Raw genomic sequence first — 24761 nt, forward strand, 5'->3', positions numbered from 1 at the left:
GCTAGAAACGATATATATATTTTTTAATCCTACTTGCCGTTTGCCTTATTTGTTATACCAGGGAAATTATCTTAATTCCATTTCTATCCTTGAGGCACACTACCCTACTGTATATTCTTAATGACTTTACTTTCATCTCAAGAAGTAATGTCAAATTATTCGTACTCTTGTTGCTAAAGGAAATTTCGTAGCAAATCATACTAAGTGATTTGTTTTGCATAATACACCACAGTCTTCTTGGATCAGACGCCATATTTCATTTTTTCCCCTTGCTACTTCTTAATCAGGAATGACCTTTCTTACTGAGGGTGTTAATAAAAGACCCTCCAATTCAAAAACTCTATCAAGATCCGAATAAAACAGTCTGTGGATGGGAAGCATAAAATAAGACGTAATCGTAGTGAAGAGGTTAACACACTAATATTTGATTTACACCCTCTTAAAATCGACATTCAACACTGACAACATGCAAGAGGGTATGTTGTAAAATGCAAAATAAACAGAATATGAAGATGTATTGCAAAATCTAACAAGGCAAAGATAATACAGCCTAATATAGTAACGTGGAGATTACCTAACATTAAAGTTCACCAATAAAGGTTCATATTCCTGGCCTTCCATTAGTCTTCACCACCTCGCTACCTTATTTATTCTGAATCTTAACTGAGTTCTTCCATATGTTGATCAGTTTTCTTGCTGATGTGCATATCTTTAGAGGTGTTACTCAATTACTTATAAGAAAAAACAACAGTAGATTGAAATGTTATAATACTTTCCAGAACGCAAAAAATATTGAAGACATTTCCACACTTTAGAAATCTCAAACTCTACAATGTAAATAGCCTACCAACGAGTAACCTAATAAGAAGTCTATACAACAGTGACGCACTCATAGGCTTACATTACCTTACAAGTGCCAAAAAAGACGGAAAGTGAGCCACATGAACATGCGCTCGAGCCTCGGGGATGACGTCACACATGTAAACAAAGGGAGTTGCCAAGTGTCGCTTAACCATGTATGGCACTAGGGTGTGGGTGGAGGTAGGTGTGCTTAGTTAATGAATGGTTAGGAATGCTACGAATGGAGGCAAGTCACGAGTCTGTTCATGTTAGAATGTTAATGAATTTATGCCTTTCTTGTGAATGGGTGAATCCCCTTCTTAGTTTCGCAAGGTGTGCACACTATGCTCTTTATGCTGTTTATCTGTAAAATAACCCAGTAAACTGTCATCTTACCATTCTACCTTTTCTATTTGACAAGGTTTGGACTGGTATTGAAGATGCATTTCAGGACGCTGTCCTAAATTTCAACTTCAGATATCAAGACTGAGACAGAAACTCCTTAACTAAAACAAGACATTTCCACTTCATTGCGACTGCTGCACCCTCCAGGAAGTTTTAATGAACTCAGAGAACGACCTCTCGGGAATCAGTGTTCAGAGGTCGTCTCCATCATTCCCTTCGCCACAGTTACGTTTAATCTAATTTATTCCGACAACCATCAGGCAATTTTAATCAGCTTAGGGAAGGATCTCTCAGTGAGGGGGTTGAGTTGACTGATATGTGAATATGGCTGAGACAGAGGGTAAAGTATTTGGGTGTGGTTGTGGGGGGGTGCGAATCAGTGTGAATGCGAATGTGGGTATGTGTGAGTGTGGGTGTATGTGACAATGAGTAATAGCATTAATGTGGGCATACTGCGTGTGGATGTATGTGACTAAGAGTATTAGCATCAATGTGGGCCTAATGTGTGTGTGTGTGTGTGTGTGTGTGTGTGTGTGTGTGTGTGTGTGTGTGTGTGTGTGTGTGCGAGTAAGGGTGTGCGTGAGTTAGTGGGTATATCCGTTGGGAGTGGCCTATCAGTCCGGGAGTTAATGCATCATCTTGACTCATCACACCTGCATCATCCAGTGTGTGTGTGTGTGTGTGTGTGTGTGTGTGTGTGTGTGTGTGTGTGTGTGTGTGTGTGTGTGTGTGTGTGTGTGTTCCCCCCCTCAATAGATTTCCCTCCCCTCTCCCTCCCTCTCTATCCCCTGTTCACCTCTACTCTCCTCTCCCTTTTCCATTTCTCCCCTCCTCCCCTCCCTCCCCTCTCCATCCCCCTACCCCTTTCTACCCCCATTCCTACCCACACACAATTCCAGCTGACCGCCTATCCAATATCAAGGCAGGGAGGTGGGTTGGGGGAGAGAAAATAAAACACACACACACACAGGGACAGGGAAGGGAGGGAGAGAGGGGAGAGGAGAAATTAGGGGAAGAGAAGTGGAAGAAGGATGGGGAGAAGAGAGGAGAGGAGAGGAGAGGAGGGGAACTGTTGGGGGGGGAGGGAATGGGAGAGGGAATGGAAGGGAAAACAGAGAATGTAAAGTAAAAGAAGCAGAATGAGAATGTGTGAAACGAAAGGAAAGGAAGACAAGTAAAATGAGAAGGTATGTGAAGGGGAGGGGAGGGGGATGGAGAGAAGAGGAAGAAGGAAACTGGGGGGGAGCAGGCATCCCGCCCTTAATCCCTTAAAAGGAGGACGAAGGGCTGAGAGGATTGGTGAAGGGAGAGAAGCAGGAGAAGGGAGGTAAGGAGGAGGAGAAAGCAAAGAAGAAGCAGGAGGGGAAGAGGGAGGTGGGAGGCAGAGAGAAGACAATAAGAGGAAAGGAGGAACATATTGGACAGAATGGGGGAAATACAAAAGAGAAGTATACATATTAAAAAGGAGATAAATCAAGGGGGAGAGAAACAGAATAAAATAAGTCCTAATGTACAGTAGAAAAAAAAAACACAATAAGAAAGTAGGAAAAACAAATCAAAGACGGATATGAGAAAAGTACAGATGATAGAGGAGGATGAGGAAATAGAATATGAAATTACAAAAGGAAAAAACATGGAAAAATCTACGTAGTGGGAGAGGGGATGGTATGAGAGATGAGAAAAAATAGAAAATAATAAAAAAGGGAGAGAGAATTACCAACACACACACACAAAAAAAAAAAAAACACACACACACACACACACACACAGTTTACAGTTCAGCTGAAGTGACCTTGCACATGATGTAAGTGAATCTGTGCAGTCATCTAAAAAAGTGGAAGGAGGAGGAGGAGGAGGAGGAGGAGGAGGAGATGATGATGATAAGTGATACAGAACCGTAATCTAAGCAGCAATGTAAGCTTCGTTGCACCTTCTTTGTGAATTATTTTTAGTACTTTACACCTAAACATTTTCTTGTACGCTATTTACCTCGTTTTAGTATTGACCTTATCTGCATCAATTAACGCAGAAGAGGGCAATGAGGTGCAAAGGGACGAATAAATCGTTTAGGAAGAGGTGTTACGAAAACTCCAAGGCCATGAAGTCTTCATTATATATCAAGGTGTTGTAAAATATCTCAATCTGGCTTCAGCAATAAATAATAAATAAATAAGTAAAACTGGATGATGTGGGATGAGTCTTTATTACGGCCAGATATTAAATAACGCTGATGATGAAGAATGGTATGTGAATGAGTGGTGTGAGCTCGATGGAGGGCAACTTGATGGCGTAGGACAAGGCTACATGGCGGTGATCTGTTTGAGGCCACACTCCAGAATTAATGCGCATGGTTATAGAGATATAGAGACAAACAGATAAACAGAGATAGACGGGCAGGTAGATAGCTAGACAGACAAACAGGCGGAGAGAGACAGATAAGATGTACAGAAACGCATGGAGAGAGGTAGACAGACACAGACAGACTTAAAGAGATTGACAGATCATTAAAGTAGCATAGAGAGAGAGAGAAGGAGCCAGGTGGGAGGTGGAGTGTTAGGCTTGGGCTTACCTTGGCCATGGGTGCGGTCCAGTAGAACATAGCATGGATGGGCGGGGTGAAGGGGGATGGGGGATAGCAGAACAGGAAGGAAGACATGGGTTTATATGGCCAGCCTGCTCAGATCTTTGTTCAAATCTACTGTTTCTTCTGGCAATAACCAAGCAATTTCATAAGGCTCAAACGGAACCTATTGTTTTAACTGGGCTATGAGGGCGCGCGCGCGCACACACATACACACACACATGTATCTATCTATCTATCTATATATATATGTGTGTGTGTGTGTGTGTGTGTGTGTGTGTGTGTGTGTGTGTGTGTGTGTGTGTGTGTGTGTGTTGTGTGTGTGTTATAAGGGAAGGTGCCAGTAAAATCAGAAAACTTAGGCGACAGGCTGAATTATGAAAACCAGTGCAGCAGACACATGAACTCTCAAGTGGATAATGACGCGGTATCATCTCACCTTGGCCTTGTGCATGGTCAAGGATGAGTGGGTGGGGGAAGGCTAGCGAGAGAAGAGGGGCGGATAGTGTGAGTGTGACATTTTAGCGTGAACGTCTGAAAATCCTCCAGCACTAACAAGGAGCCCCCCAAATGAGAAGAAAGTGACTATACTCCTTTTACTCCAACTTGGCCTAGAACTGACAACTATCCACCTTGAATTCTTAGCAGTAGCAATAAATTAACACTGGAATAAGATGCTGGTCACGAAGAAGTGCAATGGAGAGGATGCGCAACCGTAGCACTACTTCTGTCAGTGACCTATGTGAAATAAGATGGAAGAGGACGAAAATCTAGACCAAGTTAAAGCGAAATGAATATATAGATTGCCCACCTTGTCCCTGTGCACGGTCGAGGATGACGGCGAAGCGTGAGTGTTGAGGGAAGGCGATGGAGAGGAGGGTGTGGTGGCGATGGCGAGGAACGGACACATCTCGGAACGTAATAAACACTGTGTCCTCTCCCACACCACCACGGCCGGAGTTGGTCAGGGCTGGGGAAGAGACGGAGAGAGACTTGTTAACATCAGGGAAAAATCACCATCGTCATTATCATCATCGTCTAATACTCGTACTGTACCCTCTCCAACAACACACACACACACACACACACACACACACACACACACACACTCCTGTATCCTGATTCTAGCGATAACCATAACAAAATACCTAAATGATTGCCCACCCTCGAGAAGCATAAGCATCGAGGAATATTCTGGTATTAAGTTTGGTATATCGTCAGAATTTGGCGCAATTTCAGAACGTGGGTGTAACTTTTCTATTTGAACAATTTTACGGGGCTGTGAATTAAAACACACACACACACACACACACACACACACACACACACACGGCGGGCCGAGTTAGTCCATGAAAAAACCCTAGCGGTGTCACTGATCCATCGTTTTCTGTCTTCTCCTCTCATCTCCACTTTCTTGTCCTTACTCATTACTCAGCCTAACCGAAAACACTGATACAAACTTGCAATTACAGCTACAGAGTATTTCAGACAGACCCAATAAATGTATGATACTTTATGTGTTTTCATATATTTTTTAGCAGTCAATTTGGATAATTTCAAGAATGTCCTTGTCCATAAGGAAAATGAAAAAAAAAAAACAATTCCAGCATCAGTTATTCAGTAAATACAACAAAGGCATAAGGAGTTCACGAGACAGAAGCAATATGGTGCAAAACGTATCACCTATAGTTCGTTCACTTTAATTTGGCCCCAATTTTCATTATTTGGCAGCTTATTTCACGTAGCTCTGTGGAAGAAAATGACACTGATACGGCCCTACATCCTTTCCATGGAACCTCTTCGTGACCAGCATCATGTTCTAGCGTTTATCTCAACAGCTCTGCATTCAAGACGGATAGACGGCAATTTTGGGCCAAGTTAAAGTGAACAAAGTATAACAGAAGTGAATATACTATACAGAATTCTTGAACACTCGTATCATCTGCTGGTAGATTAATAACAAAGAAAGGCGTTATTATGCTGTTAATACTAAGAAATCCTGACCTTGGGGACAACATTCAACCTGACAGTGATCCTAAGTGGAGAGAACTTCAGTAAAACGACAAAATGAGCGTCACGGTTAACACAGCAATCTGAGACGCAACTTTGTCTAGAGAATCTGAACAAATGGGCATATTCTTGCTGGCCTTGGGAGGTGTCCTGACCGCCTCTTTCTCGGCGATTTATTCTGCACGACACTTTAATATCATCTGTTACTAATGTAAATTAAGTTCACACACACACACACACACACACACACACACACACACACACACACACACACACACGCAGGAACCTGAACCAACTCAGAAAAAGAGAATCTGAAAAGGCAAAAAGGAAACCAAAAAGGATTAGGCAAATCGCACAAAAATGGGGGAAAAGACTCTAAGTAAAGAGTATGATAAAAAAAAAAAAAAAAAAAAAAAAGTGGGTGATGTCCACTCTGTATGTGCGAAGAACGAGAAGCTGCAGACAATCAACACTAAAAAACCATTGACAATACAGCACAACACAACGTGGATGAGGGCAACGGAGTGGGCAAAAAAGTATAAACTGTGTAACAAACAATGAGGAGAAAAAGAAGAAAATGAAACAGAAAAAGACGTACGGGAAACTGAACAGAACAGAGGCAGAATAATGGAAAAGAGCGTAAACAATGAGACAAATAGGTGCAGGCAATGTTGTTTTTCTTTTTCTTTCTACTTTTTCTTTATCTTAGGGACTATTTTTCTTTCTCTTTCCTTTCCTCTTTCTTTTTTATGCCTCCGCCCACCTAATGTGGAGGAGGCATTAAGTCATTGGTCTGTCCGCCCATACGTGCATGGGTCCGTGCGTCCATAGCTCTCCTGTGGGCGTTATATATCCTGAACGCATCAACGGATTTCCACCAGACTTTCGTCAGCGATCCAGTATGAGATAATGAACTGATTAGGTCGGCTAGGTAAAGGAGTCAAAGGTTAAGGTTATATAGGGTCGACTTATTTTCCTTGTAGGCGCGACATCTCCTGAATCCCTCGACGAATTTCGACCAAACTTTTGCCAGTGATATAGTATGAAGGGACGGTTAACTGATTAGGGCAGCACGGTCATAAAAGTTGTATGGCGAGTCTGTGGCCAAGGTTTGTCGGAGGCTTACCAGGGCCCGAATTCTGGGAGTTTCATTTCTTTATCCTTTTTTTACATAGGTGAGAAAAAGGGCAGCTGTGTCGAGTCATCACCATAAAGCCAGTGCCAACAAAACACCCACGCTGGTAATGTCTCGAGTCCACAGTGTCAACCCTGTGACGTCACTCAGTAATTCATCATTGAGGGGGTGGAATTATCATGTCAAAAAACGCCTCCCTATGATGATGCGTATGGTACTATTATCACTGCAATAACGACTCCGTGCGGTGATGCATATTATTATCATGTCAAAAACGCCTCTCTATGATGATATGATCGTGCTGAGCCAGAGAATTACTGCGGGATATGACTACACACCCACAACAGTACGGAAGGGTTCATGATGCAACTAAGCATATAATATTTATTGGCTGGACTGGACCCGCGCTTACCGTTACAGACAACAAAGCTAAGAATGTAGATGATCAACTGCGACAAGTGAAAATGTTGGGTGGGAAAGAGACAGGTTAGAGCCTGAATAGATAAATAATAAAGAATTCCAGCTCTAATCTGTCTCTCTCTACCACCTAACATTGCTAAGAATCTTGCCTTTGCGCCCAAAACAGGACAATGACGTTTTTCCTTCAGCCGAGAGACATTTAATCTTTCACTCGGGCTTCCGCTAGAGGATCCTATTGGCCGTTTGGGTTTGAATCCAGACTCGTTCCTCTTCACAGGAATGGAGGGGGTAATTCTGCAACCTTTTCTCCCTCGTAAAGATAAGTTTATTCGGCATGAAAGGGTTAATGAAGGCTGTATCAATCCTCCCTCCTACTGAGCCCGGAGACGCCTTTTTCACTTACTTCTCATCTGCGGATCTTTTTCTTCAGCTTGCGATTGATTTTTTAAAACGGGAGGAGTTGGATATAGCCTTTATAAACCCCTTCAGTATGGGGCCTTTCCTGAGCTGCATAAAATCGTCTGGCAGAAGCATGATTAATAGGAACGACAGTTGGTTCACATGTAAGATTTTTGAAAAGCTGAATGAAATCGACCAGAGACAGCAAACATAATGTACGCGTAAACAGAGAGGCAACTGCTTGGAAGGCCGCTAAATTCTCTCTCTCTCTCTCTCTCTCTCTCTCTCTCTCTCAATGCATAAATCTTTTACCCAACAATTTCTAACTAATGATCTACCTTTTTATTTATCTCTATTTACCCTCTCTGTCTGTCTGTCTGTCTGTCTGTCTGTCTCTCTCTCAACGCATATATCTTATACTCTATACATTGCTAATAATTCTCTCTCTCTCTCTCTCTCTCTCTCTCTCGCGTTGAAATACACAGGTTGCCAGGTCGTCCAGTTGCCTGCATACCTTATTTATTTATTCCTTTATGTTTACCATTTCATTTACATCCATTTCTTCCTTCATTCTTTTACATTTACTACTCAATTTACATCTATTCATTTTTATTAACTTACATTTACTAATTCACATTCATTTATCCATTTATACATTGACTGTTGCTTTTACATTCATTTATTCATTGGCTCTGAACATCTGCTAATTCACTTACATTCCTTATTTTCACTGTCACTATTTTTTTTTATTTCAGGTCGAGGGCAACTACTCCCAGGACTGGTTTAGGAGTCACCATCCCCCCCCCCACTCTCTCTCTCAATGCATTTATCTCTCTATCATTTCAATCTAAGGGTCTACCTCTCTCTCTGTTTACTCCTCTTTCTCCTCCTCCCTCCTACTCTCTCTCTCTCTCTCTCTCTCTCTCTCTCACACACACACACACACACACACACACACACACACACACACACACACACACACACACACACACACATCTACAGTTTCATGTTTTGCTATTAACGTCCGATTTTATGCAACTAAAAATTCTGACACTGGAAAGGATCGTAGACAGCCTTCATTGTGTGTGTGTGTGTGTGTGTGTGTGTGTGTGTGTGTGTGCTCTAAGTTCTGTAAAATCGTCGGCAGGGAGCAAGAAAAAAGCTAATATTGTATGTCATCTACTTTCCCTTTGGTGTTTTAGATGATGATGATGATAGTGGTGATGGTGATGATGATAATGATGATGATGATGATGGTGGTGAAGATGGTGATATGATGAAAATGATGGTGATGATGATGATGATAAGGGTGAAGTTATTACTGCTGCTACGAAGTTCTGGAGCAGGATCGAACCTCCATCCCTCCCCACACAACATACCGAAAATATATATATATATTAAAAAAAAAAAGCTACTTTAATCATTGTAAATGCTGAGGATATTACGCCAACCTTGTCCTGTTGTGGTGAGGTGAGGTGAGTGGGTGAAAGTGGCTCACATCCTTGCTGTGTGTGTGTGTGTGTGAGAGAGAGAGAGAGAGAGAGAGAGAGAGAGAGAGAGAGAGAGAGAGAGCGAGGTGCGTGTGCCAGAGATGAAGTGACAAAACTCTACACCACATTTAGCTCTTAACCCTTTCACCCTGAGGACGTCTTTTACCTTCTATTCGGTCTGTTTTCATCTGACGGAACTGGGTCACTCTCACACCTTGAATATTAAGTCGTGGTTGCGTGACATTGACTTAAGTTATGAGGATGAAATGAGTCTCCTTGGTTACTAGTCAACCCTCGAATCTGACTACATTACTTTGATCATCAGCGGAAAGGGGTTAGGGAACTTTGTCAGGTGAGAGAGAGAGAGAGAGAGAGAGAGAGAGAGAGAGAGAGAGAGAGAGAGAGAGAGAGAGATTTCTGGCTAACCTGCTCGTCACTGTCATTGCGTGGGATGAACTTAGAGGTGAAAATATGGTAAGTAAACCAACTGGTTGCAGGGATACCACAGCATTAGCATATGACGGGGTATGACAGACTAAATGAATAACACACACACACACACACACACACACACACACACACACACACACACACACACACACACACAAAACATCAGCATATAGTGACAAAGATGCTAAATGAACGAACACAAGAAAACCACATTAACATATGACTAAGATTATGACACACACACAAAAGAATGTAGGCTTCAGGTGAACGGCGTTTTTACTTTAGTTAGCTTTCTGGCATGATACAAAAAAAAAAAAGTTGGAAAAAAATCATAACGCCGTCTTTTTCTCGAGTCATTTCATTCAGCAGGGAAAACGGAACTGACAAAATTTATTTTAATTTGCTTCTCTAGGTCAATAACAATAATAATAATAATAATAATAACAATAATCCTGTGACTTTAAGAATATTATTTGTTACCTAAAATAAATCATTCAGGTAAGGTGGCGCTGTTCATACTTAGTGGGTTATATATTTGCTTTCATTAACCCCTTATATATCAATTACATTTTATTACTCCCTTTATTAATGTGGCGGCCTCCCAAACTGAATAAAATCGCCAGAGAAAAGCAAGAATAAGATGGAGAAGAAAGCATCGTAATATATGGCTTGCTTCTCAATTCGCTGTCATAACAAACTAAAACAGAATCACAACAATGCCGAAAGCCACATGTAACAAATCCAACCACAACTGTCGAACGCGAGTAGTAAAAAAAATAAATAAATAATCATCAACCAAGATTATATAGTAATCAATCCCTCCATACTTCAGAGCGGCAGTATATACTCTCATTTCCAACACATCGATTAGCAATAAACAATAATTAGCTTCATCCGTAATTAATTAGATATGGCGAAGGAAAGTAATCGTGTTCATACAATTAAAAAAAATCCACGTATGCGTAGTCGAGTCCATTGTAATTTGGGGCACTAATAAATACTGCACGTCGCTCCGAAAACATTAATTAACAATAAATAATAATCAGTTTCAGACGCAGTTCATTTGTCAGGGTGAAGGAAGTTGTCTGCTGGTGTGGGCGGGAAGTATATAGAGGTCCATTAGCCGAGTCGACTCCCGCCTTCCTAACCAACCACACCCTAACCTTTCCCTTCTCATTCATATTCTCAGTGGATGATTTATGTAGGTTCTGTGGTAATAAATTTATGGCACAAAACCCTAATTGGTTCTTACTGATTACGTTCATACTTTTGTTTTTTAGTGGTTCCTATTTTCCCATAATTATTAACTTTTTATCATTTTCTTCGGGTTTCCATTCCTCTAATTCATTTCACTTACATTCTGACAAAAATTAAATTACTGCTATCAAGATTAAGAAATTACAAATGTCAGTACTGTTATTTACCCAACATTACAGAAGGCACTGGATGAAATACCAGAACATGACTCAAATCAATAACATCATCATCCATAACCAGGAAACACACACACACACACACACACACACACACACACACACACACACACACACACCATTCTAGCCTCTGATATCCTTGGTTCCACCCAAAAGGCGAAAAACATCCACAATAATATGACGAGAGTTTCACATGATTAAGCAGCTCTCGCAACACCTGTGGGATTGAGCCATACTACAAACTGAAATAGAGAGAGAGAGAGAGAGAGAGAGAGAGAGAGAGAGAGAGAGAGAGAGAGAGAGAGAGAGAGAGAGAGATCTGTAAGATAAAGCCATTCTACATACTGCCAGACAATAAATATAAATAAATAAATAAATAATGGAAAAACCCTTGTCATAAATGCTTCGCTGTTCATCTTCATTCACTCAGTTCCATATTTGGCCAGTACCTTTGCTTTCTCACTGTCCAAACTTTGCTTTCTTACACGGTTAATTCCACATAGATCCATTTTACCTCTGGCCTTCTACGCTTCGCCCCACCATCACAGTCCCTCACACATATACCAATCTCGCCATCCTCTCTAAAGTCATCTATGACACATTTCTCCCAATCCGACAAAGATCCGTAGCTACCCACTCTGTGTCCACAATTCTATGGGACAGACTGCGGCGTCAGGAAGGGCGGCGACCTGCGACCTTGGCTATTGGTCAGTGGGCGGCGCTGGTGTGGGCGGGGTAAGCCACTCTGGTCACCTTCCATATTCTGGGATACAGTCCATCTACACAGCTGATAGTCTGGCTATAAACTGTCCACAAGGCCGAATATTGGGCTACAAAAAATACATTTCTCTCGCAAGTCCTTTAGAACCGATAAAAAAAAAAAAAAAAAAAAAAAAGTCATTCACACACAAAATAGACATCTGCAGATTTAGACTAGAGCTATATAATGCAGATTCCAAAGAATTTTACCTTACCATCACCATCCCAATCACCATCACCGCCACCAACATCACCATCATCATCACAGTCCCAGTAACCCACTAAAGACGTAACTTCACAAATCGCCAGCCAGTATAATTTCAAGTATAACGTCTCGGTGATACATTACACTGAACTGTTACCTCACACAATCGTAATAATACAACTCTCTCTCTCTCTCTCTCTCTCTCACACACCCACACCCACACCCACATGGATGACACTGACGCATCTACTGTAACCAAAGCTGGCCTGACATCAACTTCTCAAAACTTGGATCATACAACAGATGTGACAATATACAAACCGAGAATGGCGAAGGTGATCATCCTTCTCAGTGGCCAGACATACGTGGGTGAGGTGCCCGCGCCCAAACCAGACCCCCACACCGAAAATGAAAGCACAAACAAGATGGCCGTGGGATAAGCCGCGAGAAAGGACCGGGCAACAAGGATGGAGTACAAGTTTCTCGCTAAATAAACAAACACCCGCTGAATTTGTTAACAGACTTGGAGCTGAACGGGCTAATACATACATAAGCCAAGAGAAAATATATAAAAATGTGTCCCGCAAGTGTGTAGCATACATAAAAAATATACAAAAACTACAATCACTATGAGAGAACAGAAGACAGAATAAAAGGAAGGGAGAGTGGAGGGAGTGGAGAAGAAAACTATGACAGAAAATATTTCCCTCTCACCTACACACCCACCTCTCTCTCTCTCTCTCTCTCTCTCTCTCTCAGGTGATGAAACAGCAAACGAAATGATGAAACACGTGACCAAGCAAGAAACAACCAGAAACAATGACGAAGCAAAAATTCCAGCTGACCGTTAACCTTTTCAAAAATAACGGTAACCACCAACCGTCACTGCCATTTTTAAGCCATTTTCCTTCTCGTTTAAAAGAAGAGTAACCCTTTTGTCCGGCGAAACTGACCTTTAGCCCTTTCATTACAATGACGTCTTATTCTGGTTTATTTATATTACACTGTTTACGGGAATATTCCCATCTCTTAAATACTGAGCCGCAAACATGAGATTAACATTAGAATACGGTGCCAGTCACGAAGAAGTGCTGAGGAAAGGATATATGGACGAGGTTTTGTCTTCATCTGCCACTGAGCTACGGGAAATAGGCCACAAAAGGACGAAAATCACCGCCATGTTAAATTGAATGAATATTACCTGTAGATTAATTAATTCCTCTTGAGACAGAACCCCCGTACTGGTGTTAAATAAAAATATCTTTGGGCTGAAGAGTTAAGGTCTTTTTTGTACACCTTGAAGTCGTACTCTCTCTCTCTCTCTCTCTCTCTCATATATATATAGCACACACACACACACACACACACACACACACACACTGACAGGTACAAATATACGCTCATAAATCTTGAACTGCATATATATATATATAAACGTACCATATGCTTCTTCACACTCTCTCTCTCTCTCTCTCTCTCTTCATATATATTGCACACACACACACACACACACACACACACACACACACACACACACACACACAGCGAGATTAGTGAAGAGGGAAGGAATGTGCTTTTAGTGCTCTCTCTCTCTCTCTCTCTCTCTCTCTCTCTCTCTCTGTAGTGACGCCTTTTATCATTCATTCTTGCTTCCAACACCCAATTTTATTCAGCTAAGGAAGGACCTCTAGCGGTGAAGCCTGTATCTTTCCATTTCTACAAAGACGAGTGTGAAAGACCTTCGCGGTGGCAGGCATGAAAAATAAGAGATAATTGAGTTAGAGGTTTGGCTTGCGTTTTCGTTCGTATGTTTCTCTTTCCCCTCCTCCTACTGCTACTGGTTCTACTACTACTGCTACTAACTACTATTACTACTACCCCTCCCACCACCACCCACCACCACCACCAATATTACAACTACTTCTATTATTACTCCAAGCACCACCACCACCAGTAATAATAATAATAATAATAATAATAATAATGAACAGCTCCATAAGCTCTTGGCAGAATAACCTAAAATCACTCGGGAAAAAAAAATCCATCTGAGAGTGTTTCTAATCACTTAAATCTGACTCTTGACCCAAAGAAAATATTATGGCAGTAGAGAATGAAAAAAAAAGAAGTGAATATGGACTAATCATAGTGAAGGGGCTCAAAGCGAGTGAAAGCTGGTTATCAGGGCAGCAAGCAGCCTCGTAACACCACCAGGCATATGACGGTCTGGCGTGTGGGAATTACGGTATTACCTGCAAGGAACGACAGGACTAAGGGAACGAACTGTCTAGCCTATGAAGAAGAAAAAAAGGGGGGGCGGGAAATGACAAAAGAAATAAATAAAAAACTATCCTTTTTTTTTTTTCCCTTCACTTCGATTACTAATTTATATTTGATACCTCCTGGAGAAATTCAACTTGGAAGATACTTTTTCGAACAATTTGGTTCCAGCAGTAATAAGCTGAAGAATGTCATCGCACTGAAGGGGTGAAGCATACTACATTCATACATGCAGTACACACATTTTCTATAAATACATACAAACACCTGCATAACAAAAACACAAGCATCATGTTTACGCCTAAATATACACAACGCTTATCTAACGAGCACGCAAACATCCTGTAAAAAGCAAACACACACACACACACACACACACACACACACACACACACACACACACACACACACACACACACACACGTCTGCACCTACACAAGGTTGTTCGTACCCTTATGACCTATATAGGCCTTACCTACACAAACATACACGCCTACACACAGGCGTTTCGAGTGTCTACACCTACACAAGGTTGTGCATACCCTTATGACATACATAGACCTTAAACACACACACACACACACACACACACACACACACACACACACACACACACACACACACACACAAATCCTCATTATGCCTATACTCAAACATCAAAAATTTATTCCATTCAAACAAGATTAGAGAGTGATGATACTGATGCTACTCAGGAAGACAAACGAGGGATATGAAAAGGAAGGAAAATAAAAGGGGTGAACAGACGGGGACAGGAAGAAAACGGAAAGGACAATACGAAAAGAAAATGAGTGAGTTGTAAGAAAGGGTGAATCATGAAATACAAGGAAGAAACATACAAGAAACTGAATAAAATGAGAGAGAGAGAGAGAGAGAGAGAGAGAGAGAGAGAGAGAGAGAGAGAGAGAGAGAGTACAGGTGGTAGAGCAATAAGAGCCTAGAGCCATAAAGAGGGGGTACTCAAGTAGTTGACACCTGCTGCCTTGACGGGGAGGGGGGGGGGATGGGAGGAGAGGGCGTAGGCAGGGAGGAAGGGAGGAAAGAAGGAAACGAGGGAGGAAAGGAGGAGGTGAAGGAGGGGGGAGAGAGGAATTGCTAGAGAAGGTACAAAAGATGGAAGCACGAGAAAAGAAAGAATAAAGGAGGAAAAAGAAAAAAAAAATGTTGAGAGAGAGAGAGAGAGAGAGAGAGAGAGAGAGAGAGAGAGAGACTGGTAGATTCATTACCCCTTAACCATAACTGACCCTAGACCTACCTTCCTAAAATACTACGTCATCTACCACCACTTCTACCACATTCTCCACCACTACCACACTCTTTCCACTCCAACTTGTCCCCAAATTACGATCTTTCCATCATGAATGTTGATTTATTGCAACAGATTAACACTAAACTATGATGCAACTCAACGAAGTGCACTGGAAAGAATGCAGAGCCGCAATTTTACCCTTTCTGCCACAGTTATAAGTTGAAAAATGAAGAAAATCTGGGATAAGTTACAATGAAAACCATATACCACTACAACAAGTATAGATTCACTTAACTATCAATAACAAGACGGTGAATATAAAGAATTTGTTGTTACTGTTTTTCACACACACACACACACACACACACACACACACACACACACACACACACACAAAGGAAAAATATATGCACAGGTAACTTTAAATACTAAGATATAAACTGGGGATGAATATTTACACACACACACACACACACACACACACACACACACACACACACACACACACACCAATCCCATAGCCGTGCCTGTCCACTCAATGCAGCACAATCGCTACCACTATATACTTTTTTTACCCCGCTAATCTGTCGCGGCTCACTCTTACAACCCACCTACTCTGTTTGTCCGTACCCTGCACCCTCCCCTGTCCCTCTACTTGTCTAGGTGGGGAATGAGTGGGGGGAGGGGAAGGCTCGCAAACAAACACGATCGAGTCCCTATACTGATTTTCCTTGTCCTTCGATAATTTTCCTTTCATAACTAAGATTTGCTTTTGCGGGAAGAAAAAAAACTCGGAAAGATTCTGCCTACTACTTTCATTCCCTTCCCGCATTTAAACAATAATAATTTTTCTCTCGTAACTTTGACCTGTTTTTGCAAGACGAACTGCAAACACGGGAGAATTCTACTCTCATTTCACTGTCATTCTTGCAAGGACACATGACAAGTGACATTTTTCCTCCCCTAACTGGACGTGAGACGGAATGAATCTGAACTCTCCATGTCTTTCCTGCACTGAGTCAACGATAATTTTCCTCTTGTAACTATGAGAGGAAAATTATGGGAAGACTCTGCATTCTGTCTTCGCCCTGCCTACAAAAACACAGTTACGGCAGAGCATTAGTCGTAAATTTGATTTTGAATCCGGGCCCTGTGTTAATCCGCTCTCTTACGTAACTTCGGGGATGACCATCTCGGCTCCTCTTCCCACGCTACCCCTCCCCTGCCTCCCCGACCTACCCCTCCCCCTCTTGCCTCCCTCACCCAGTCTCCTGATTGCTGTAACAGGTGGGGGTCGTCGTGTCCTAGGTGGTGGTACAAGGCTAACGACAACAGAAGCAACGTAAGAATAACAAGGCCTAAATACTTTGCAAACATCTTAAATTCCTGCAGCATTGTTGTATATTAGTTGTGCATACGTTAAACAGACAAGAAGGGAAATGGAGACGACATAAAACGAAAACTGGCATTTAATATTATTTTACTACGCTCATGAAACGCATTAGGCTATGCGGATAAATGGTGAGAAAACAATACTCGTGTCTGTTGGAAAATACCCTGACTTTAAATTGCCTATACAGAGAAACAGAAAACTGTGTTGGATACTGATCATCTATATACATTCCATTTAATTCGCTTTCATAGATAAGGATTTAGGCGGTATTTCCCCTTAACCCCTTCAACACGAGAGCTTTCTAGAGTCAAATAAAAATCGTCAGGGGATGTAAAGAACAACATAGCACGTCAACATGCTAAATGAGATGCTGGGGAGTGTCAATATATTTCCTGCGATGAATAAAACTGTCAGGAGGTATCACACGTCACACATTCCTGTCTTTACATTCAAGGATGTTCACCAGATTTTGAAATAAAACTGTCACCTAATAACGAGACAAAAAACAATGGGCCGGTCCAAGCAAAGGCCACTGGCAAAGGTATCTCCCAGTACAGTAGAGGCACCTGAATGTTTTGGCACAAATTTTTTTTTTTTTTTCGAAATAAGGAAATTAAGTTTTCGTGCATTCATATACCATTATGCTATATGTATATATTTGTTTCTGAATGTATAACATACATATGCACTGTATCCATTAACGTTACACACACACACACACACACACACACACACACACACACACACACACACACACACACATATAAACAAATATACGTACTAATGGTAGAAATGAGAAGGCTATTCAGTGATGATCTGGTTTTAGATCAGGTAAACTGGGCACATCATTCAGTGTAAAGTATGGTTGCACTGTCTTATGTGTCAAGCAATGATTTTAGGAAATATTACTTTCACAAAAAATAACAAGCACCTCCGGCATTTCTGTTTTAGAAAGTTCATTAAGCACTTCAGTAAGGCGACATTTTTTAAATAATTCTTGTTAACACCAGACATTTTTAATAGGCTTGGAGGAGACGTATTGTAATGACGGTGTTGAAGCTATACCTAATCGCTCCAGATGGAAAGGTATATCCTCAGCTGAATAAAAAATATATATAAATAAAAAAAAATAGAAAATAAAATAGAAAATACCAATGCAAAAGTCGTCACGGGATTGCAGGGGTAAGTGACCAAACAAGGAAGACGTTTAACTGTTGTATATTCTGCTGTCTCTTAATTTAATTGCCAGTATGTTGAGTTTACCACAGGCTGCTCCCGCCCCATCCCCGCCCACAGCCCGCCGCCCACAAGCCCATAATTAAGATTTATAACAGCTCTCCTCCTGAGTGTTGGCGGCGGCACCTCACCTCGGCGCCAACTCAACCTACCTACCCTACACCTCACCCCACTCCCATCACGTGGTTAGTGTCCCTTCGGCTCTAAACATTGCGGTTCCATTATCAATACTTTCATCACTTCAGTTCGTGTTACCTAGCCCTACTGTCCTTTTAGTTCTCAATATTTTCGGCTGACATCGTAACATACCCACTCCAATACGTGTAGTTCTGCTGTCTTTCTACATTTCGGTTCCCATAAAAAATTCATGATGAACTAAAGTATGATCAACCTCTTTTGGCCTAATTACTGTTTTGCATTATATTTTAGCTTAGAAAAGCTCCTTCGTAACGAAGAAGTTACTAAATAAAGGATACACGGTACTATGCATCATAACTGCCACACATCTATTCCGTGATGAATGTTACGTCTGTATTTATTTATTTATTTATTTTAACCCCTGTTTTCCCTACTGACTTTGTTTTCTTTCCCTTTACCTTGCTGCTCTACTGTATATTACCTCTCTTGTTTCCTTCGTCCCTACCGCTCCTTTATCACTCCATTTCCCTTTTCTTATTCCTCAATTTCTCTCCCCTCCTCACTGTCTTCCACTTTCGTCTTTCCCTCCATCTCTCCTCTCCGTCCACACACTTCTCTTCCACCGTCTTTCCTCTCCTCCTGGTCTACGTCTCTCCTCCCTCTAACTCTCTTGTGTTCGCCTGTCTCTCTCACCTCCAACTCTGCTCTTTTTGCTTTCCACCTCTGTATCTTCATCTACGTCATTCCTCTCTCCCTCCGTCTTTCCTCTCCTCTTGCCCTCCAACCCTTCCCTACCTTCTACTCCTCTACCGTCTCCTAAAACTATCTCCTTTCTCCTTCTACTCAAAGGACTCCTATCTTCTTTATCCACCTTTCTCCTCTTTCCATCTCTCCTCTCCTCCCTATCTTCTACATCTCCCTCCTCTCCCAAAGCTATCTCCTCTCTCTCTCTCTCTCTCATCCTTTTTTTTTTTTTTATACATACAAATCCCAACTGCCTTCTCCCCCTCACCTCCTCCCTTTCCCTCTCATCACACATCCCTCCCCTCCCTTCATGTCATTTCTCCGTAAATACTTTTCCTTCCTCCTTCCATTACTACCATCTTTTCCTCCCTTTCTCATCACAACACACTCTTCCCTCTCCTCTTCCTACCTCCCCCCTCCCCTTCACCACAACCGACCCTTTTCCCACTCCATATTCCTCCATACACTCCCCCATCCTCTCTCTCTCTCTCTCTCTCCTTCTTAGTATCTCTACGTATAACTTACTCTTCATCCCCTCTTCTTCCTTCCCTCGTATACTCTCCTGTTTATTTAAGTCTCCCTCCAGACTCTCTTCTCCCTCTTCTTCCTTCCTCCCTATTTTCTCTACTAGTCTCTTACTCCCTACTTCCCTCTGCTTCTACTTTTTTGCACTGTCCTCTCTCCTTCCTTAAGCCCTTCTTCCTTCCATTTCTTACCCCACTCGCCCACCATATCCCCACTTCCTTGAACCTGTACCCTCTTTCACGTTCTTCTCTCTTGTCTCCCACTTCCCTTGTCCCCACTGCCTCTTTTCTCTCGTCTCCTCTTCTTCCGTTTCTTTCAATTTTTTCCTTCCCTCTCCCCTCTCCTCTTATCCCTCTGCCCTCTTTCTACTTGCCTATCCTTTACTCTAACAACCACCATTTTCTCTCTCTCATTCCCCTCCCCTCTTTCCTACTACATCATTATACGGCCTCTCTCCTCACTCCCCTTTCCGCCACACACCTCTCCTGCCCTTCCCCTCACATTCCTCTCCTCCCCTCTCCTCTCCTCAAATAAAAACACTGAAGCTGCAGCCAAAACCGAGACTGAACATATGCACGGCTGAGAGCGTAGGGGAGCGGTCGCCAAAATCGACTGATCTTTGCCCTCGTCACTTGTCAGCATTCGGTGTAGTGGCATAGTTTATCAGAGGTACCGTACAGTGGAAGAAGATGCACCATAGTAAGGTCAACAGGTTCTCAAATAATATAATGGATGCGAATACACAATAATTTGAATATACAGTGCTATCTCAGCTATCACGACTGAGTTCCAAATCGTCTCGTACTCCTCTTTGGCACCTCTATTGTCAGCATTCAGTGAGATGACACATGTCAATCAGTATTATGAAAATCATACCATTGTGGGTTCGAATAGCCTATACCACCGCCATCTATAATTATCACTGCTAATTTCTAATGAGGGGCCACCTAATTCTAATCTCTCCTGGTACTTCTACCGTCAACTTTCGGTGAAAAAAATATGCATGTTCTCAAACTGTACAGGGGAATGCCATGTAAAGCATCCATATACAGTATATATATACTGTATATATATATATATATATATATATATAAATTTCAATTCAGCTTGCCATTACATCACCCATCAATTTTCCTTTTAATTCGTGTCCAACTGACGTTAACTTTGTTGTATTTTATACTTTCTCAACAGACCCCATTTTCCAACAGCTAACTTCACGGCCCATTTGTCTTCCTCACTTGACCGTGTTGCTCCTATTAATATCCAAACGCATAATTCTCTGTACATCTGCATAAACTGCGTACTGTTTCTTCAATCGTTTTTTCTGCAATGAAACAAGTTCCTTACCCAAACATCTCCATAATATAAAGTTTGGTATCCGTCTTTCCTATCAAAGTTAGAAACTTAGGTATATTATTTACTATATTCCCATTAATCTAATGATTTTTTAAAGTGCATTCCAAACATTTGGACATCAGTCAAAATTTTTTTCTCATGACCGTTTCAAACATCTAAGCATCAATTTCGCTTCTCTTATATTTCATAATCTACTACATACTTGCTACTACGCCAGTTTAATGCCCATATAACTCATTCCTGCAAACCTAACCACACGTCTTTTTTTTTTTCTTATAAAATAACTTCAGTTAACTCTCCACTGGTCAGCATTTCATACCTTCGCAGGCTACTTTCTCTACTGATTACATATCTCTATTCCCATAAAATCAAAATATAAATCAATAAAACCATACATACACTAAACTGGTCACATCTTACCACTAGTCAAATAAATAAGCAAATAAAAGCATCACAAAACCCCTGCAACCACTGCATACTTTTATGTGTGGCGTAACTTGCTCAAACCAGTGCCTTCTTCAAGCACCTTTCGTTTTTATTTTTCCTTCATACTGTTAGGCACGTGTCAGAACTGCATGTCACTCAATTTCGTCGTCTTTTGTGTTCGCTGTCACACAATTTCTCGCTCTCATGTTACTGAACAACCACGGCGACATCACACACACACACACACACACACACACACACACACACACACACACACACACACACATTTTTTACGTGTGACACTGATACTCACTACACGAGCATGATCATATTAACAACTGGTTTACCGACAAAGTTACACCACATAATCTTGTCAACCCAATGCATGGCCAACCTTTTAAAATACCTACCATACAACCCAGGATAGGAACAACCATCAAGAAGCCTATGATACAACCCAATTAATGAACAACTTATCAGAAGGCCTAGCAAATAATACATGAACACCCTACCCAAAGGCCTTTCAAGCAACCCAGCACATGAACAACATATCAATAAGTCTGCCAAACAACTCAATGAATGTTTTTTTTTTTTTAATCATATAAACCAATATATGGGCAACTGGACAACCTATCAAACGTTCAAAAAAAAAAAAAAAATGCTGGTTAAAAATTGCCTATGATACAAAACAGTACTCCAGTGTAGTAACAACACCAAGTAGACTATAAAACTTAGCCACGCCAGCCCAGAATTTACTTTATAGCAACTTAACGTCTTACACAATTACTAGTCATAACTATAAGAACAACCTTCACAAATTTGTTCACGAGGTTAGGAAGGCCAGCAAGCATTATGAAAGCAACTCAATTTCACACATCTAATCTTCTTGCATAATTCACCTAAAAAAAAAAAAAAAAAAAAAAAAGGCTATCAAGCAGTCCCCTACTGTGTGCAGGCTTGGTGTGAGAACCTACAAAAGTTTAAAACCTTCAAAAATTTACACACGTTAACCAATAATTCAGTAAAACAACAGCACTCGAAATTTCTCACAGCCTGTCATAACTATCAAAACAATCTTTCCAGATTTACTCATGAGGTCACAAACGCCAGTAAACACTACGTAACAATTTTACACATCTGAACTTGTCATAGGTTACCCAGATTCACATAAGTCTAACTATCTCTGAATTTGCTATTGTGGTGACAAAAGCGAGGAAAATCTTAGGTCCAAGAATTCATGTACAAGTAACACAACCTTCTTGCGCAAATAAAGCCATAAAATCTATCAAATAATCCACTACAATGTGCCTGCAAGACACGACGCAGCTCAAATAAGTTCAAGAATTCAAATAGGAGAACCTGAACTCACATAAATTGAGTCATAAAAATATATCATGCAATTCTCTAAGATTTGTCAGACACCAAAATAACTGCCCAGGTCCAGAAATCAAAAGAATACATCCTAACCTCTTCTCGTACAAGCAGTCGCAAATCTACCGATCATATATACTCGTTTGCTTGCGTTGATACACAAACAAGGAAAATTACAATAGTAGTTCCAACACGCCAAAGATTCCAAATAACACAAGGTAGACTCCACATATATAGCCAAAATCCAACAAACAACCTTTAAAATAAGTTTCCATGGTGACAAACACATACGACAAAAAAAAGTTTCCACGTTACGCAGTCAAACACGACCCGACAGCCTTCCACTCCTCAAAAGCTCTAAAAAAGAAAATGCTGGTAGAAATCTGCTAGCGGGTGCCTATTAAACAAAGAAAATCTACGAAAGAATTGTTTTATGGACCCGATAGCATTCCCCTTACGAAGCAAGTACCGGTATATGCCTGCGTGGAGACAAGCAATAAATAATCACAACAGGACCCCAAGAGCACATCTAATCGTCCCTAGAAACCACCACCACCACAACACACGATCTATTACCTTCCATCTAACCTAGTTTTACCAGTTACTACAATGGGCTTATTTGGCACGCTTCGCCTAACCTCTTCTCCCAATCATCTCCATCTTTCACTCCTGTTGCTCTCTCTCTCTCTCTCTCTCTCTCTCTCTCTCAGCACACTACTTGCAATAGGCTATACAAAATACTACTAAAACTGTAATTACAAACGCTTCTAATTAAACAATATATCAATTATCAAATGACTTTTCTACAAGTAGCCTGCTACCAGAAGTCAACAGAAATCATTTACTTTGTCCCTTACCCTCTTTTCAAAAATCTACTTTTTTTTTTTTTTTTAGGTCCATAGCCTAATCGTAGGATGTACAGGAGGTTTTGTATCCTCCTTGGCTTTTTTTTTTTTTTAAGAATATAACATCTTTCTCTTATCTATACTGTCTCATCACTGGCAAAGTTTACATAAATAATACATGGGATAATTGTTATAGTTATGAAGTTTTGAATTAATGTATATGGTTTTGAATTAGCTATGGAATGTCTTAAGTCACTTACATAACCCTTCTCGGTACGTGATCAATGCACTTTGGATTATATTTGCAGTCTAAAGTTTAATCCAATAGTTTTTGTTGCGATTGTCTCATGTACAAACGTAGCCCATTAAAAAAATAATGTGTCGCCCATTGCATACAAAATTATGTAGCCCTGGCCATAGGCATACGCAACAAAACAACTTATAACTGACTGAACAAGCTGCCTATGATGTAATTATGTACACCCATAAATAGCCTTTGCTAGAAGTAGGCTACTCTCTAGTTTTTCTCAAACTTTATAATTTACATCAAAAAGTACCAACCTTGTATCAAGTAATGTGAACACAGGACGCCCTTGGTATAATAATACTCTCCAGTCTTCCATTATCTTAATAAAATTTACAACAAACATTACTAAGTTTGCCCTAAATGTAGCTTATGAAAAAAAAAAAAAAAAAATCTCCAGTTTTTCCCTTACCTTGATCAAACGTAGCCCCTGCCGCCAGCCCCAATAAGGCAATGAGAGCCAGTAACGCCCTCATGCTGACACACTGACAGAGACACAAGAACTCCCTACCACACGCTGGCTGAGGGCACAATGAGGTGGGGGGCAGGATGCTGCCGGTATACCCCCACTTGTCCACGCCCCCTCCTGCCCACGCATGCGCACATCTAACGTCCTGCTTTATGATATTTCTTATCTCATTCCTTCTCTTCCGTACATCGGTAATAAGATTTAACCAAGGAGTAATCATTAACTAGAATGACTTAGTGGCAACAGGAAGTGAAGGTTATGTGAACGTAGATTAACAGAAGAT

At 41.1% G+C, this 24761-nt stretch overlaps 1 protein-coding gene across 1 annotated transcript in view; it reads right to left on the bottom strand.

The window, feature by feature from the left end:
- The window catches only part of LOC145410810 (cartilage oligomeric matrix protein-like), a 70265-nt gene extending 45736 nt beyond the window's left edge, over positions 1 to 24529 (bottom strand). Inside the window, exons 1-2 of the mRNA XM_080280929.1 lie at positions 24422 to 24529; positions 4638 to 4796 (exon numbers count right to left, since the gene is read on the bottom strand). Of these exons, the coding sequence (XP_080137055.1) occupies positions 4638 to 4796; positions 24422 to 24485 (223 nt within the window). The 5' untranslated portion in view covers positions 24486 to 24529. The remainder of the gene's footprint in view (positions 1 to 4637; positions 4797 to 24421) is intronic.
- Between the last annotated feature and the right edge of the window lie 232 nt (positions 24530 to 24761).

Source organism: Coenobita brevimanus, chromosome 86 (genome assembly GCF_032717465.1).
Source record: "Coenobita brevimanus isolate Jiangsu-jjx chromosome 86, ASM3271746v2, whole genome shotgun sequence".
Classification (NCBI taxonomy): Eukaryota; Metazoa; Arthropoda; class Malacostraca; order Decapoda; family Coenobitidae; genus Coenobita; species Coenobita brevimanus.